Here is a 19,714-nt window from a genome sequence, read left to right on the forward strand (position 1 = left end):
TACTTTGATTTGGAATTCAAGACCAAAAAAACTACGCCAATGTTGCCACTGCAATTAAATGTTTGTACAATAGTATATTACTTTTTCCCCAACCCGCATTGGGCTAGGGTGGGGACTAGCCCAATCCCTATCGTGCATGAGAGGAGGCCCGTGCCCAGCAGTGGGACATATATAGGCTGAAATATTATTATTATATTCCTTTTTTAGAAAAAAAAACACGCTAAGATAATTTATTTATTGGTAATTTTAATTTTATGATTTAAAGACGTAATTTTATTTATGTAGGTACTTATTTTTACATAAATACAAGACGCCCTAATAAAAACTTAAACATCCGTAATTTTTTAGTTGCAAAGCTGGTATTGTACTTCGGGTATTTATAACATTTGGTGCAATAATTTACAAAAAAGTTAAGAACGAACTCAGATATAATTTGTTATATTAGTATAATAACATACATCTAGCTAATCGACAAAATCGAAGAATAATAGTGTCTAGCTCGCTTTATGGTTGTTATCGACGCCATTTTTATCGGCTACCGGCCGTGACACCATGGTTTGTCGATCTCACTCGACATCTGACGTCTGTTCCGAGTGTTAGAATGTTCTTTTTAGAGGACTAGTCTAGTCTATTATTTAATACTCTGTGGTATAGAACAATCAAAGATAGATATAACTCCGTAATAGATGGATACAGTCTAAGGAAAAAACGTGCCTCGAAAATCACGAAAATTTGATTCTCGATCAGATGGCGCCACTAGTTATGGCCTACTCTCGTATAGAGGGCGTTGACGGTTTTGTTTGTTATTTATAATTTTAACGCATATCAGTGAAAGAACATGGGTCAAAATCATATAAAAATAATTAATGCAAATAAAAAAATCATTTATCCATATTTAAATAAATTTTAACGTATTTTTATAAATCTTAATTTTTAGTTTTAAAGTATGTCGATAGATGGCAGTGAATTTACAGTGGTTACAAAATTTACTATGACAGTACCGCTCTATCTTATTATATCCTCTTTGGAACAATGCAACCTTATTGTGTTTAGGTTCGTTAGAATTGTCTCGATGTTAGTTTACAGAAAACAAAGTGCAGTCGGCGATAAAAATTGTATTTTTTTTTACAAAACCTTTTTTATCAATGATGTTGGCTAAATATTAATATTTAGCATATTAGAAAAAGGTTGGCGAAACCAGAGACAACCGCTAAAATCGAAGTTTGTCAATTGCGAGCATTTTTCCTTGTCACTCTAATTACGTCTTAATGAGAGGAAAGAAGAAAGATCCCCGCAATTTATTTCAATTTCCCTGAAATGTTTACTTGACAGTGACATTGACAGTTTTGACAGTGACGTATGTGTCGTAGTTTTTTTGGTTTTGAATTCCAGTCTCGAGTATAGTGTAATTAGTGTAAATAAATTGCGAGGTCATATATTTACCACTAAACGCAAGTAACAAATGTATGAACTCGCAATAAACACTAATCAATGTGTAAACAGGCCTCAATGTAAAGGCCAGCCACACTTGTCCCTATGCCAAACTTATCCGTATTGATTTTACCTTTTAACCTAAATACGAACAATGCAAGTTAAATTAACGCTTCTAAAATCGACATCAAAATATATCAATATCAAATCCTTTTATCAACTTAATTTATCATTTAAATATTTTATTCATTTATCAAATATTTCTTCTTTTATTTAGCAAAATTTTTATTCGGTAATGAAAGTGTAAATTCTCCGATAAATCGTTTTCTTACCTCATCTGTCATTCACTCACCTCACTCACACAAGTCCCACAACTCACCACGTGTATCAATCAATACCCTTGACTTTACATTGCAGCTATACCTACCTACTACTATCAAAATGACAAAATATGTTTTCTCTGCTATTAATAACTTGACCTGGAGGGCGTTTTGAACTTTATATTCTGGTTATGAAACTGTTATCGATATGATTTTTCAGCTGACATATCCATAACTATTTCATAACCAAGAGGCCCAACCGCGAAAAACGAAAATCGAAATTTCTTTGTGAGAGAGAGGTATATCACTCTAATATGCAAGAGCGATAGACAGGCAGATAATGAAATTTCGATTTTCGTTTTTTGCGGTAGGCCCCTAGATTATAAAGCTGTAAGCGCCCTCCTGTACATCCGAAATGTCTATTGGACAAAGCAGTTAATTTGTATGTGGTGCAACATCATGTTGTAATTATAAAACAAGGAACGTACTTTAATTACACAACTCATTTATTTGTGGCATGAGCACGAATATTTGTTCCCGTGTCATGGGTGTTTTGTATGGTTTTAAGTATCTATATATTATATCCTTGTCTAAGTGCCCACAACGCAAGCCTTATTAAGCTCACTGTAGGACTTAGTTAATTTGTGTAATACTCGTAATTTTTAAATTAAAAGAAAAATGGAAAAATTTACACCTCCGGCAGGACTCGAAACTACGAACATTGGAACACCGGTCCAATTGCTTCTGCCAACTGAGACACGGAGGCCTACCAGATGTGTGTGTTTTCCTTTAATTTAAAAATTTGGAGTAAGGCTCGCAGACGTTTCTGCTTCATAAAAAAATAATACTCGTAATGTCCTAAAGGTAATATTTATTTATTTATACAAGTACTTAATATAAATAATAAACCAGCGCTGTTCACGGCAAAGGAAAAAACCGGACAAGTGCGAGTCGGACTCGCCTATCGAGGGTTCCGTACTTTTTAGTATTTGTTGTTATAGCGGCAACAGAAATATAGGTATACATCTTCTGTGAAAATTTCAACTGTCTAGCTATCACGGTTGATGAGATACAGCCTGGTGACAGACAGACGGACAGTGGAGTCTTAGTAATAGGGTCCCGTTTTTACCCTTTGGGTACGGAACAGCAGGTCCCGGGCTCGAATCCTGGTAAGGGTATTTATGTGTGTTAATTTGTTCCTGAGGTATGGGTGTTTTTTATGTTGTATATAAGTACTTATATATTACCTATATAACTATATCGTCGTCTAGTAGGTAGGTACCCACTGCAACACAAGCCTTACTTAAGCTTACTGTGGGACTAGGTCGATCTCTGTGAACTTGTTCTATAATATTTATTTATTCCAACTTTCATATGAATGGTTTAACAATCAATCGTAGTAGTGTTTAACACTTATAAAATTTCATTTGATAGAAAATGTGATATATAGATAATGTATGGCAAGTGTTTATATTGACGAATGTTTTTTTACTCGAAGTGACTATTCTAATTAGAATAATTAGCTATGTCAGTTTAATTCGATAAGGCAATGAAATATGTTTGGTTTTGCGGCTGTAGGTACCTACAAACGAGTGCTCGCGAGCTTATACATACCTAGACCTACCAATACTAATACCATTGTCATAAAATTATAGTTACACGTGTACGGTTTGCAAACGTAGGTAATATGGGCAATTCCTAGGATTTCGTGCGTAATTTTCACTTTTAAAGCTAGCGATAGACATAAGAGCTTAAAGGACGCGATTTTATTATCCTGTTTTACATTGATTAGTGTTAAGTGCGAGTTTATACATTTACCACGACTTGCGTTTAGTAGCAAATATATTGGGCCCTCCACACTCGTGCGCGAATCGCGGCGCGAAGCCGCGAACACGAGTGTGAAGTCTAGTTCGCTAATCAGCGAAATCGACTGCACACTCGCGTTCGCGGCTTCGCGCCGCGTAGTCTGGAGCGAGCTTATGATGCAAATCAATGTGTGAACGGGCCCTAAGATCGCGAACTTACTCGGTGCGAAGTCGGTGACACACGTTGAAGGTTGCTCATTTAGCTTCACGCGTTTTACCGGCGCGCGGCCAACCGAGGAAATTTTGTATGTACCCTATAACTAATTCAAATGTTGTTTGCAGCTCCGACCAACGTTCCTGATAGGCATACAGTTCCCCCTACACGAGGCGCTTAGCGGCAACCTTTCCGACGAGAGCTATGAGCAAGTAACTCAGCGGTACAGCGAAAATGGTGTTGTAGAGAGAGAACCTCCCGGCGGCGCGCAGAATGCCATGCAGTGCTACGTGCGCTCCCAAGTTGTGTCCGACAAGGTATGTGCGGGGTTATCTCTACGATGTAATGTCTCCTCTGCACTATCGGCGATGATCGTTAATAGTATCATCGGCAAGATCATCGTGCAGGCATCCACACGATCGCCTGTAGTAGTTAACGCAACCACCCTTCGATTCCCTTTGATGCGTGCCCAAAAAACCGACAACTCACGGGTCTCAGGCGATCATTGGCGATGATAGACGATGACTGGCGGGGACTGCCGAGTATGCTCTCTACTTTATCTTGCCCGCCAGTCATCGTCTATCATCGCCGATAGTGTATAAGAGCCATAAAATAGGACAGCTAGAATAGAGAGGCCAGAGAGTGTGAGTGAGAACATGTCGTCACATGACAACCAAAACTCACTAATTACTACCACAAGTACCGCTTAGGGGTGCTGCTTAAGTCCGACCTCACCTTTCGAGACCATATTGTTTCAGTATGTAAGAAGGCTTTCCGAAACCTGGGGTTTGTAAACTTGTAATGAGGCAGGCTCATGGGTTTACTAATATTAACGCGATACGTGTCTTGTACGAGGCAATAGTCAGGAGTCACTTGGAGGGTAATGCGGCAATCTGAAGTCCACACGAGTCAAAATATAGGTTAATGTTGGAACGCATCCAAAATAAATTTATTAGATTTATATATTTAAAATTATACGGAGTATACCCTTTTTATCCGTTAAAGTATCCTACGTTGTTCGTATTAGGAATGGTAGGATACAATAAACTAGAAGTTAGAAGGGAGCTGGGTTCATATATATTTAAGTTGGTGCGGGGCAAGTTGTGCAACCCTGGAGTCCTGGCAGAGGTGCGTTTGAACGTACCAGATCGGTATGTGTGGCGGCGGCGGCAGCGGCCGAGCCTGCTGGCCGAGCCGCTCGCTCGAACGCAACTCCTTCGCCAGGCGTCCTGCACCGCGCGCATACAGGACCCTTAATCGAGTAGCGATCGAGTTAGATTTGTTCACTTGTTCTCTGAACGAACTCACAAGGGCTACGCTTTACGTATTGTGCTACTGTAATCTGTAAGTTAATGTATTGTACCTATTTTTGTGTCAATTTCCATACTGTCGAATTAGGATTTCCTGTAATTGATGGTTGTGTGTATGTAAATAAATAAATAAAAAGTTCAAAGCCATAGTTAACCGTAGTATTTAGTACCAAAACAAAGTAGTTTTTTTTTTAATTAGTGAGTTTTGGTTATCATCTGACGATGTGATATGTGATAGAAGAGCTGCCAGGCGGCGTGCAAAACTTCATGACGTTTTAAAAAAACATGACGCGTCATGCAATGGTCATGATCATGCAGTGCTACGGTGCGCTCGTAAGTCGTGGCTGACAAAGTACTTATAAAGCTGTCCGATTGGTCAGCGACGTCAGCGTGATAGAACTACAAGTCCCGCCTAAATTTGCTTACTGATTATAAATGTAACGTTCTCAATCAAAAGGTACCACTTTCTCGCTTACGATATAGACAAATCTTGCTTGTATCTTTATACGAATAATCTGTCAGAGCATTCTTATGGCAAGCGACTAAATATCATATTTTATTTTATTTCCATGAAAGTGCTAAATAACTTTAAAAACCCATTTAATAAAGTATAAACGTTTTACTGTGGTTGTATAATATTCTGCCTTTGCTTATTTACGCAAGTGTAACGTTTTAAAAAAATGTGTATTCCTTTTGGTTCCCGCCCCCGCCTCATGAAATCGAGTACATACTTAAATACAATTCAACAAAACAAATCAGGAATAATCTATTTTACTTACTTACATCATTTTTGATTAAAAAAAACAATGCGGGATTAGTTAAATTAGAACAATAAAATTAACAATTGTCCCAGGTGGGGAAATAAAAACAGTATTTTTCCATTTTGTTTCCACCCAGTTGCTCGTGGGACGGGGACGCAGAGGACTCAGAGGAGTACACCACTTTTCTGCACTAGAGCAGAAACGTCACTTTCTGCGCAATTTTTAGAACAACAACGACCCACTTTCAGAGCATGAAATATGAAAAAAATACTAATTGTGCAGCAAAACAGCATTCTGTTGAGCAAATCAGAATTTTTAGGGACTTTTTTTTTTCAATTTCAATTTTAATAATGTTTTCATTAGAACTATTTAGAACACATTCGTCTGTTTTCTATAACGCATTTACCGTTTTATTTTACATCGTCGACAGTCCACCAACACAAATGCATCTCGCCGCGCGGTATTCCGAACTACCCGCATTCCTAACGTAAAAAAAATTTGACGCGATTTGAACGCGTTCCTCTTTTACCTAACGGCGAGGCCGTATGTTAAGTATTTTCCGAAAAAAAGCTGCGTACATTTTATTTCTGAATTGACTATTCAGGGAGCTTTTACTGCTTTTGTTATTATTGACCAAACTCTGAGGGGTTTTGTAGGATTGTAGGTCAGACTGAACAACTTTTACTATGGAGCCAACTCCGACTCTACTTTGTTGTTATAGCGGCAACAGAAAAAAAGTGTATAGAAAACATTGACTCTGATACACCGAAATGTAGGTATAAGACGGCACATTTTTTTTTTCGCGATTTCAGGGTTGGCCTCATAGTAAAAGTTGTTTAGTATGACCTAAATATTCACCCCTCAGAGTTTGATCAGTGATAACATAAGCACCCTGTCCCTGTATATATACCTAAATTGCTAATGAAATCTTAGTAAGGTCAGAGTTTGGTTCGGCGATGGGTTAAGAGCCAACAGGAGTGGTCATTTCTCCATACAAACGTACTCGACTGTTTCCTCCGTGGTTTTTGAAGCTAGAGGAATGATTTTTTCAACACAGATTAATATTGTCAATATCTGTGTCGGTGTGTTTTGCTTTTTTTGATATTTTTGTTTTTTAAGGCGCTAGAGCCCTTCAAACATGGCCAAAAATGGCCTCACTGACTATGCCGCAATGAGAGGCGTGGTATTCAAAACTGATATCAATTAGCCAAAAAATCAAAACAGTCCGACACAGACAATTTCAATATCATTTAGATTTCCAAATTTGGTTACGATTGGTTAAGTTTTGGAGGAGGAAACAGTCGAGTACAAAACCTCGATTTTTGAGATTTTTACGCAGGATTTTTCGCCTAAGCTGCAGTTGTCCTTATCGTACTAATTTTAGGGGCGGGGTCAAGTTTCTAAATACGTACACAGACAGAAAAGTGATGGGCAATAGTCGATATTGAATGTCGATAATCTAGTGATGTGATAAGATCGATAAACCATAACAGTCCGACTCGCACTTGGCCGTTTTTTGTTAATAGCTTTTGAACTTTTTTTATGTGGGAATAAATTAACGCTTCGAATACATTTTTCTAGACATCATTCCGAATCCAATGAGGTATCATACGTATTTTTAGGAATTAGTATCTCTATTAGTGGCAGCCGTACAAGCCCAATTTCAATGAAAAACCGCAAATCGATGTACAGGTTAGCCGTTTGGCACACGCATACTAAGAGGTCAAGACAAAAATTTTGACCCGCAGTTCCTAAAAAAATCCCTTTTTTTGTAAATTAAAATAAATAGAATTTTCAAAACATACCAAGTTTGGGGTCAAGTTAAAGGGTTAAAGAGGTATTTCCCGTTGGATATATGGATATTACGTATCATTGTATGATTAATATGTACCGTATCTGCAGTACAGTTCCATAAGTCTCGTAAAATAGGTATTGAAGTAGATTGTGTCACTTTGTATTGAAAAAAAAAACTAAATAAAATTATTTTTAAAATTGCTTTTTTGAGGTTCGATATGAGGATATCACGTATCATTTGTGGTATATTGTACAAAAAAAATCAGCCATATCGTAACTGGAGGAGTCCAAACTTGGTATGTTTTGAAAATTCTTTTTGTTTCAATTTAAGAAAAACCGGCCAAGTGCGAGTCGGACTCGCGTTCCAAGGGTTCTGTACATTACAAAATTTAAACAATGTATTTTTTATATGAAACGTGAGTGAAATGTCTTTAAAAAACCCGTAGGTGTCGGATCAAAAACTAAGTAATTAAGCCCGACTCACGCTTGACTGCAATTTCCAATAGGTTTTCCTGTAATCTTTTGGTAAAGATCTATTTTGTGTAATTTTTTTGAATAACTTCTAAATTATTTATCCTAAATTATAAAAAAATGTATTAGAGATTCTCACAATGAGCTCTTTCAGCTACCAAATTTCAACTTAATTGGTCCAGTAGTTTCGGAGAAAATAGGCTGTGACAGACGGACACACAGACAGACGCACGATCCTATAAGGTTTCCGTTTTTCCTTTTGAGGTACGGAACCCTAAAACTGGCTAAAATGTAATGATTTAGTATTTTCAGAATCGCTTCAAAAAGCCCTTTCGTATGATAGATAAGAGAAGATTACGATAGGTTTGAAAAAAAATATATAAAAAAAGGTTTCAGCACTCCCTCCTAAGGGAATTTTTTTTAGGAACTGCGGGTCAAAAATTTTGTTTTGACCTCTAGTATACGTGTACCAAACGGGTAACCTGTACATCGATTTGCGGTTTTTTATGCGAACAGCTTACACTATATTTTTCACCACCTTGAACGTTTTGTAGACTAGACTATTGTCCCAAATTGGGGTTTCATATTTATTCCGACCAGAATTAGCTCTTCAAACATTTTTATCAAAATCTGACTCATAAATAAAAAACGGACAATTAATAAAACTGTATAATTACATCAAAGTAAGAAATATCACATGTCACATGTTTCTTTGTTATGATATTTTATCTAACCTGAGGCTATTTTTTTCTATTCCACGTAGCCGGAGAGCGGCAAATTTGTTTTTAATCACACTTGCTCGAAAAGATCTTATTCTATGTAGGTGTACTGAAGGGAAAAGGCCTTAATGTTCCCGCGGGAGTTATAGCTTTCTTTTTTAATTAGGTATGTCACTAATTCATACGAACCAAATAAGTTATAAGTAAAATACTTTGTTTAAAGTCAAGGTATAAGGGAGTTTTGCTTTTAAAATACTTACGACTATAATCGAAGAATAAAGTAAGAAAAGAACTGGGTGGTGTGTGGCGTGGTATTTGGTAGCGTAGCGGGCTGGCCAGCGGAGGCCGGCGAGGAGCGCAAAATGCGTTCGCGTCTGTGTGCGTGCACCACACACACTGGGATAGTCCCTCGCTACGCGGTACCGCCCCCGTCAGAGCGACGGCGATATTCAACTTGAAATCTCAAAATTGAACCCGGGCTCACCTCCTGTTGGCTCTTAAGTCGATCAATTTGTTTTGCTTATTTTCCAATTTATGTTTTCGGTATCTGTTTTATCCTGTGTATCATTTCAGAGCGTGGCTGACTGCGTGGAGGCGATTATCGGCACTTATCTGCTGCACGGCGGCGTACTCGGCGCCGTGAAAGTACTTGAGTGGCTGCGTGTTCTTCCTCCCCAGGTAAATTGTGCAGTCGAGTTCATAAACATCTTCACACACCATCGTTCCAAATAGTAGATTGTGTCACAATGGCGAGTTTATGACGAGAGCGTACCTGAACAAAGTAAAGGATTCTAAAAAGTGTTAACGCCCATGGTTGAAAATTGAAATAATTTTGCTACCATGTGACACATACTGATTTTCACATCACCTATGAGGAAATAATTTTCAATTTCTATTTTCATTTTATTCTCATTTTCATTTTTATTACCTATGCAAAAAAATAGGGTCCTAGAACAAAAAAGGGGGCACTTTGATCCCTCCTAGCAGGAAAGAAAATTGCCACTTTGATCCCTCCTAGCAGGGAAGAAAAAGCCCTTTTTCGGATAGGTGATGTGAAAAATATATTTACACGCCTTTAGTCTTAAGAGGCCGTAGTCGATTTTGGAGCAAAAATGTAAAATTGATAGATTTATTCGTTGAAATTATACACGTTTTGTTACGTAATATCTAAATAACAAGTATTGGTTTCTATTAGCACGTCTTCTCATCTTGCCTTTTAATAATGAGGTCGCGAGCGTGCGTCACCGGTAACATATGAAGAGAAGGGGCAGTTTTAAAAAATTCATCAAAAAATTATGGTGGTAAATTATACAAATTGATGTATAAGAATAGTTTCAGCAAATGTTGTAGATTGTTTAAGTATCAAAATTACGTTGAAACTAAGTCGACTTTCAGAGAAATCGTCACTTGTTTTAAAGTTATTTCTGGAGAAAATTGAATTCGTTTAACTTTCATTTCCTCGAACTCTAAAGTCATATAACAAAAATGTTATCTGATAAAGGTCAAGTACAGAATATGTGTAATACAAATTTACCATTTTTAACAGTCCAAATTTTACGAAATTTACAAATAAGAGCGACAAAATCAGTGCTTTACGCGCGTTTACCTAAACGTCCATCAGAAAAAAAATCATTACTAATTTAGTGTCTGTTTTCAAAAAATTGATCTGATAAAAGGCAAGATAAGAAGACGTGCTAATAGAAACCAGTACTTGTTATTTCAATTAGGTAACAAAAGGTGTACAATTTAACCGACTAAATCTATCAATTTTACATTTTTGCGACTAAAATCGACACCGGCCTCTTAAAGGTCGACTAACTGACAATAAGATAGTGCAAATATGGTCTTGGAACGTTTGTTTGTTAAGATATCCGTGAACTCGACCGTACGCGTACAGTCAAGGGCATAAATATACATTCCCAAAGTTTCAAAAATATGTGTACATGTGTCCTTATACCTTAGACAATAAAGTCGTGTTCACATATTTTTGAGCCATTTGTCTGGATCGTATTTTTGCCTTCGACGTCACGACCTACCACACGGCCGACCTCCATAAGTACATTGGTTAACATATGGGTGAATCAAATTTTTCTTCTCACTCGTTGCCATGGTTACGTTCTCCTGGGTCTCTCTTAAAACCCCGATTTTATGGTAATTAAAACAACCAAACATGCGTTTTTGTTGTAGATATTATAAGGCCTTTCCACTGAGCTACCACTAATAAGCACGTTTCTGGATCGTTATACAACATTCCGTCTAAAAAACTGTGCTAATATTGTCCCCTGGCTGACGGGACACAATAACAACAAGAAATAGTTGATTCACCCATATACAGCGTCAAGCGTGCACGCTCGGGGCGTGCGTTCCGTAGACAGCATACCCTCGTCGTGATTTCTATACAGGGTGCTGGGGAGGAACCTAATGGATATGTCGTAGCCAGATCTTAGAATTGATCGTTTCATGATGTGGCAATAATTTCATAAAATGATCGGTTGGCCACATTATGAACAAGTCAAACCTAACCTATGGTTAGATTAGGTTAGGTTAGATGATCAATTCTAAAATGGCATTTCATGAAATGATCAAATTCTTCATATGATCTGGTCACGACAGGTACCTTCATACCTATGCGTAACTGCCTAACTGCGCTAAGTCACTTGTGTAGTAAAATCTATTTTGTTAAGTACACACAAATTTGTATCCACCTATACTTTGTAAGTAGCAGGGCATAATAAAAACTTATTAATATTAGTTTAAGAGTAATGTAATTAATAGCTTTAAAATAGTGCAAGTATAACTAACGATAATCCTCATTTACCATTTGGACACATTTCAGGATAACTTCGCATCATATCTCGGCAAGAAAGTGCCCACAGTGATCACAGAGGGCAAGAGCACGCTAGAGGAGCTGGACTTTCTTCTCAACAGCTGCCGGAACGACATCGAGCAAATAATCAACTACAAGTTCAAGGACCCGTCCTTTTTAGTTGAGGTTCGATTTTTCGTAAATCTTATGAAGCGTTTGGGCATAGAGTAACTTATACTAGAGCGGTACTGTCATAGTAAATTTTGTAACCCCAGTAAATTTACTGCCATCTGTCGACACACTTTAAAACTAAAAATGAAGATTTATAAAAATACGATAAAATGTATTTAAATATGGATGTGATTTTTTTTATTTGCATTAATTATTTTTATGATTTTGATTTTGACCCATGTTCTTTAACTGATATGCGTTAAAATTGTTAAATAACAAACGAAACCGTCAACGCCATCTATACGATTTATAGTATAGATAATGTAGTTAATTCCTAGAGTTAGTTTTAGTGTTTTTGTTTAAAATTTGTTTGGCTTTATATGTATTTTGTTTTAGATTTTAATATTTGATATTCTATTTTTTTTTGGTATGATGACTTTTGGTATTAAAAAGGTAGTTCACATACAAATATTTTTCCCAGGCTTTATCACACCCGTCCTACACACGGAACCGTCTGACTCGCTCCTACGAGCGTCTGGAGTTCCTCGGTGACGCCATCTTGGATTTCCTAATCACATCGCATATATTCGAGAACTGTGATCAGCTGAAGCCGGGCGAGCTCACGGATCTGCGCTCGGCGCTTGTTAACAATGTCACGTTCGCGTCCTACGTTGTCAAACTGGGACTGCACAAGTGAGTAGCTTCACTCTTAAGCACGTACCTATGTATTCGAGAACTGTGATTACTTGATCAGCTGAAGCCGGGAGAACTCACGGATCTGCGCTCGGCGCTTGTTAACAATGTCACGTTCGCGTCCTACGTTGTCAAACTGGGACTGCACAAGTGAGTAGCTTCACATTTAAGCACGTAACTATGTATTCGACAACTGTGATCAGCCGAAGCCGCAAAGGCTGTTGAATTAGCTATCGCATGTCGGTTCAATTAAAATACTAATTGTAAATTCCTCAGTAAATATGTACATGGCAACTCAAAATATCTTAAACCTTTTTTTTACATCGTAACACAACGGTTAGTAGCCCTGTTACTTGATATTTATAATAAAACTGTGGTGCTTCCAGGGAAAATCAATGAACATTATACTTTCTCGGCAGATTCCTTTGCTCCCAACTGAACCCGACCTTGGATAAGGCGATAATGATGTTCGTCGAGCACCAGGAACAGAGAGACCACGAGATCATCGAGGACGTGCTGTACCTCATCGACGAGGAGGATTGCCACATCGCAGAATACGTGGAAGTGCCCAAGGTGTGTATGTGCATGCCTCACATTTAGAATAGAAAAATAACAGTAACCACAGTGAAATCTCGATAATCCGGCACTTCGATGGCCCGGTATACCCAATAGTCCAGCACTATAATTGGTATACAAAATGATCATTCTATGTCCTAATTTACTATGTGCGGTTACATTAATTTCGCCCTTCAATCTCTTTATAAATGGTTCTTTATAAAAGTTCCAGAAAAGTTAGGTTTTAATTAAAAATACATCAATTCAATAATATACAGATTTGCTCTAAATTCCAGTAATACAAATTTTTCAGTAATCCGGCTCTCTTGTGCCAGCATTAGTGCCGGATTAGTGAGATTGTAAATACTGTAATACTTGATGTACATAGGTACATCGGAATTTAAAAACTATTATCACAATTTAGTAATAGTAGTCTTGTCATTTGTTTTATTAATTGTTCTTTAGTGTAATATGTTTATTTTATATTTTTACTATTTTGGTGGCAGGTGCTAAGTGACATATTCGAGTCGCTAATGGGCGCGATATACCTAGACAGCGGCGGCGACCTGTCCGCCGTATGGGCGGTAGTGTACCGCATCATGCATCGCGAGATCGAAGCCTTCTCTACACGCATCCCGCAGCAACCCGTGCGGGTACTCTACGAGATGATACACGCGTGCACCTCGTTCGGGTAAGACATGGGCTCGGTGACAGGGTCACTTTCCTCACTAAATTAAACCCTAGTCCGACTCGCACTTGGCCGGTTTTTAGGGTTCCGTACCCAAAGGGTAAAAACGGGACCCTATTATCCTATATCCACTGTCTCTGTCTGTCTGTCCGATTGTCCGTCTATCACCAGGCTGTATCTCATCAACCGTGATAGCTAGACAGTTGAAATTTTCACAGATGATGTATCAAATACTAAAAACAGAATTAAATAAATATTTAAGTGCGGCTCCCATACAACAAACGTGATTTTTTTGCCGTTTTTTGCGTAATGGTACGGAACCCTTCGTGCGCGAGTCCGACTCGCACTTGTCCGGTTTTTTTATGTTATAAATTGTATCAAAGATAGATATAACTCCGTAATAGATGGATACAGTCTAAGAAAAAAACGTGCCTCGAAAATCACGAAAATTTGATTCTCGATCAGATGGCGCCACTAGTTTTGGCCTACTCTCGTATAGAGGGCGTTGACTGTTTCGTTTGTTATTTATAATTTTAACGCATACCAGTGAAAGAACATGGGTCAAAATCATATAAAAATAATTAATGCAAATAAAAAAATCCTTTATCCATATTTAAATTCATTTTAACGTATTTTTATAAATCTTCATTTTTAGTTTTAAAGTATGTCGATAGATGGCAGTGAATTTAGAGTGGTTACAAAATTTACTATGACAGTACCGCTCTATCTTATTATATCCTCATTGATTGTATCAAGAGTACCGGTGTCCGACAATACTAAAACGTGGCACGTTTCCACAGGACCGCCAAGGTGGTAGAATGTGGGACGCCCCGCGTAATGGTCCCGGTGACGTTCACGAAGAACGGGCGGCCGCACACCGCGCACGGCTTCGGCGGCAACAAGTTCCAGGCCAAGCGCGCCGCCGCCAAGCTCGCGCTCAAGATACTGGGCTCCTAAACAAACCACCGCACCTCACCTCACCTCACCTCACCTCACCTCACACTACACCGAGGGAGGACTACAGAGAGAGACGGAGGACGAGAGAGAAGTACGGAGATGCAGTGCCACTTATGATACTGCAAACCGCGTATGCTACAATATTTTATACTTTAAAGCCGGATTTATATTACGAAATTAATGGCGTGAAATTAATTTCGTGACATTACTCTTACCGACAGTTTCACTTTTAATGTAATATTTTCGTAATGCATGCATTAATTTCATGAAAGCAAATCAATTTCGTGTCCTGCGCGATTTTTTGGTAAAATTAGTGTCATGCAACTAATTTCATAGTGTAAATGCGACGTGAAAACTTTAAACTAGTGTCGCGAAACTGCCTGCGCTGTGCGAATGTGTAACTTTCACTGCTACGGTCACTGCGATACTGTGGATTTCACGACACTAATTATTACTTTCGTATTTATCGAAACTACTTTCATGAATCAGAAATTATTTATTTGCATTGTGAAACTGATTTCAACATGCATGACACTAATTTCGTAATGTAAATCCCGCTTAAGACTACACATACGCCACTTGAAGATGCAAAGGCACTTGTGAAAGGTATACACAGCAAACTGCGTCCTACAATATTTAATACTTTAATACGACAGATCTTCCTTTAAGTACCTACAAGGTAAAATCTTCCTTGGCACGTCGAGTGTCTATAATACTTAATGATCGCATAAACGGTAGCTTTTATTCTCTGTTCTATAAAAGTATATACAAATAAGTATTGCGTGAGACGCGTCTTAGAATATTGTAACTGCAAATTGAACAGCTAAAGTATGTAATTTAGCGCTGCATAAATACATTGTGCGTCAACTAATACTTGTTTGTCAACAACGTTTGACAATATAATACCACGTTTGCGGATGCCTCCAATTTAAAGATAACTAGTGAGCTCTCTGTGTGTTAAAAAGTAGTGTCCAATCGAATTTTCGGTTTCGAGGCATAAAAGTCATGTTTGGACCGAAGGTTCGGTTTCGGTGCTAAACTTTTCGGCCGCGCCAACTTACGACTTGCATGACTTATATCAAGTTATATGGTGTTTCATTTTTCATGTCGAAAAAAAAAATGTCATCGATATTTTTAAAACGAATTTAACACGTAAAAAGGTTTTGGCCGAAACTGAGTCAAAACCGAACCTTCGATTTCGGTCGGACATTCCGTACTGTTTGTATGCGCGTATGTTATACTTTACCATCTTATTTATTTTACATTATTTCCATTATATTTTATGAATTCCAAACCTAATCCAAATAAACTTACCTATTGTGTGGCAATGATTATAGTTTGAAATAAGTTTGCCGTTTTTAGGGTTCCGTACCTCAAAAGGAATAAACGGATCCCTTTTAGGATCAGTTTGTTGTCCGTCCGTCTGTCTGTCAAGACCATTTATCTCGGGAACGCGTGGTGGTATCGAGTTTAATTACAAACCATATACTTCAGGTCTATAATTCCTTGAAGCTGTAAAAAAAAAAACTTTAGTTAACGTAAAAAAGATACGGCCGTTTAAGCCGCAAAAAACGTATATTTCTACACTCAAGGGTTCTACTCCCCGTTGACCTACAACTATGAAATTTGGCAGGTAATATCGTCTTACACTACCAATACAGGGAAAATCTGAAACTATAAATTTGTAAAAATAATGAAATAGTTAAAGTAAGGAACTTGGTGAGCGAGTCCGACTCGCCTTGTCCGGTTTTTTTTTTTCGTTTTCGTTTCTTTATTCGTTCGTTTTTCGTTTTTTTATTGTTTATAATGTTGTACTCTATAAATGTGTGTACCTAAAGTAATAAGATATTTCGATTTTTACAATAGTATACCTAATAGGTAAATCAATTTAATCACCCAACTGTATGATGGCTACTTTTGGTAAATGAGTTGAAAACACATCAATTTACACAAAGTCAAAGTATCTTGCTTTCAGGTACAGAACTGATTTTATTTAGATTAGTTTGTAGCAAAGATAGATATAACTCCGTAATAGATAGATACAGTCTAAGGAAAAAACGTGCCTCGAAAATCAAGAAAATTTGATTCTCATTCAGAGGGCGCTACTAGTTTTGGCCTACAGTCGTATAGATGGCGTTGACGGTTTCGTTTGTTATTTAACAATTTTAACGCATATCAGTGAAAGAACATGGGTCAAAATCATAAAAACAATTAATGCAAATAAAAAAAATCATTTATCTATATTTAAATACATTCTATCGTATTTTTATACATTTTTAGTTTTAAAGTGTGTCGACAGATGGCAGTGAATTTACTGGGGTTACAAAATTTACTATGACAGTACCGCTCTAGTATAAGTTACTCTATGGTTTGTAGCAATATTCCTCTGAGTATTTTAGAACTTTTCATATTATCAGAAAGGTCTAAATAGAAAGGTATGTTTACATTTGGACCTGAACGCTTCAAGACTTGTTATGTATATTGGTTATAGCAGCATTCCTTAACTGTTTATTTAGAAGACCTATGGACCTTAAGAAAGTAGCAGGAAATGACGCAGCTATTTCGTTTTAAGATAGTCGCCGTATTGAAAAGGTTTTTAGTTCTGTCGTGACATCACCAATCGTCACGAAAGTAGAGACCTTATATTATGAAAGCCATACTTACGTCACCTTCTGCTGCTTTCTTAAAGAGTCCCCGGCAAGCTCGGCCGAATTGCACCTGCCCATACAAACGGTAGTTCCGCTCTCATTTTAAAACTACGTGTTGGATAGTAATGAAACTTTGCACATACAATGACATGAGGTATATCTAGTAAGAGTGTATATATGTAATTAGTTTATATAGTTCCAGTTTAAAAAAACAAACGAAATAGACCAAAAACAAGTTTTGTATGAAAAACTTAAATTCGCTGTATTTTGTAGGATTCCGTACCCAAAGGGTATAAAACGGGACCCTATTACTAAGAACCGCTGTCCGTCTGTCTGTCTGTCACCAGGCTGTATCTCATGAACCGTGATAGCTAGACAGTTGAAATTTTCACAAATGATATACCTATTTCTGTTGCCGCTATAACAACAAATACTAAAAAGTACGGAACCCTCGGTGCGCGGGTCCGACTCGCACTTGGCCGGTTTTTTAACTATGGTATCTGAAGCTACATAAACTAAGTACAGACATAGATATACCTTATCCTATTGTAAGTACAAAGTTTCAGAGCAATCTAGCGATTCGTTTTAAAATGAGAGCGGAACTACGTTTGTATGGAGAACCGAGCTTGCCGGAGACCCTTAATTGAAGTAGATCCCCAGTTATATGAATTATGCTTGTGGTGTTTTTAGGGTTCCGTACCCAAAGGGTAAAAACGGGACCCTATTACTAAGACTCCGCTGTCCGTCTGTCTGTCACCAGGCTGTATCTCATGAACCGTAATAGCTAGACAGTTAAAATTTTCACAGATTATGTATTTCTGTTGCCGCTATAACAACAAATACTAAAAAGTACGGAACCCTCGGTGGGTGAGTCCGACTTGTACTTGGTCGGTTTTTTATTTAATTACAGTGCAGGCCAATAATATATCACATTTGAGTGTTTTATATGAGTTTGTAGCCTTGTATAGAGTAAACAATATAGGTACATTAGGTAAGTTTGTAGATTGCATATTTTACTAGTCATTTTATACCATAGACCTAGCATTACATAGATCAGCTACACGCGTGCGCCCGTGAGGGACAAAACATACGCAATGCAGTGATATGATTGGTCGAGTAGATTTGTAGCCCACCATAAACTATACTAAATTTACGGTGAGGAGTAAAAAAAATGTGAGACTGTGACAAGGACCAACAATAACAGCGCTTTCTCTGCTACTCCTACTGAAAGATACATAAGACTATCCCGTTCGATCATTTCCCCCCACCCCTCATGACCGATCCAGTTATACTAAATTCACGTTTTATACAAATATATGATGACTACTGCCATTGCGCAGATTATAGCTCTTACGCATAAGCTGGACGGCTATGAGAACCAATAAGTCCATCCTAGAGAAGCTGAAAATCACCACGCGGCTCTCTACAATATGTCAAGAACGCGCACTCAGCTTTTTTGGACATATCATGCGGTCTAAGAAGCATGACCTAGAAAGGCAGATTATCTTGGGTCAAATGGATGGCAAGCGCGGGCGAGGAAAAGCACCCACGAGATGGTCTGATGGTGTGAAGAGGGTGGTTGGCGGCAACATGCAGTGCGTGACTACTCATGTGGCTTATGACCGCACACTATGGAGACGGAGCATACATGGTCGCGATCCTCAGCAATGAGGGACCGAGGAAGAAGAAGACTGCCATTGCAGTATTCATCATGTATTCACAGTAACAGTATTTCATTAAATACTGTGAATTACAATAGGATACTCAGCATATTAATAAAAAACCTCTAGTAAAAAAATTAAGTTGACAATGCATTAAAAAAAAACTAATGAAAAACCCATTACATGAGACCAATTTTTCTCATCACCCGTACAAAGGAATACTACTAGACAACCTAAAGCAGTGAGGTGGAAGTCGCTCACAAATATATAAAAAAGTTATACCGTAAAAACATGGTAATATATTTATGGCCGGTACTGTACATAGAATATTAAGCAATAACATTTTGTACCTAAAGGATGACATAAACATAATTGGGTATAACAATTAAATTTCTATACGTAGTTAGTGATGGACTGATGGTATAAGTTTTTTAAATGAAATGTCATTATTTATTTAATGGAAAATGTAAATTACCTAGACTTAATATAAAAAAGTTATGTTAAATTGGAAAGCGCAAAAATCAAGTTCTTTGATCGACTGAATAAATTAATATAGGATGTGTAATGTTACATTATTACAAACCCACAACTAGAGTGCGTGCTGTAAACTAATTATGCACCGAATTGAACAGAAGTCAGGCATGTCATTGTAAACGGCAATTTTCATAGAAATTTGACAATAATCAGGATATTACCATACTTTGTCATAG

At 37.6% G+C, this 19,714-nt stretch overlaps 1 protein-coding gene across 1 annotated transcript in view; it reads left to right on the forward strand.

Annotated features, from left to right (window-relative positions):
- LOC134744982 (endoribonuclease Dicer) overlaps positions 1–16,313 on the forward strand; it is a 95,343-nt gene extending 79,030 nt beyond the window's left edge. The window contains exons 27-33 of the mRNA XM_063678935.1: positions 3,899–4,087; positions 9,399–9,503; positions 11,662–11,817; positions 12,284–12,495; positions 12,915–13,068; positions 13,557–13,741; positions 14,539–16,313. Coding sequence (XP_063535005.1) covers positions 3,899–4,087; positions 9,399–9,503; positions 11,662–11,817; positions 12,284–12,495; positions 12,915–13,068; positions 13,557–13,741; positions 14,539–14,695 — 1,158 coding nt within the window. The 3' untranslated portion in view covers positions 14,696–16,313. The remainder of the gene's footprint in view (positions 1–3,898; positions 4,088–9,398; positions 9,504–11,661; positions 11,818–12,283; positions 12,496–12,914; positions 13,069–13,556; positions 13,742–14,538) is intronic.
- Positions 16,314–19,714: the final 3,401 nt, after the last annotated feature.

This window comes from Cydia strobilella, chromosome 10 (assembly GCF_947568885.1).
Source record: "Cydia strobilella chromosome 10, ilCydStro3.1, whole genome shotgun sequence".
In the NCBI taxonomy this organism is placed as follows: Eukaryota; Metazoa; Arthropoda; class Insecta; order Lepidoptera; family Tortricidae; genus Cydia; species Cydia strobilella.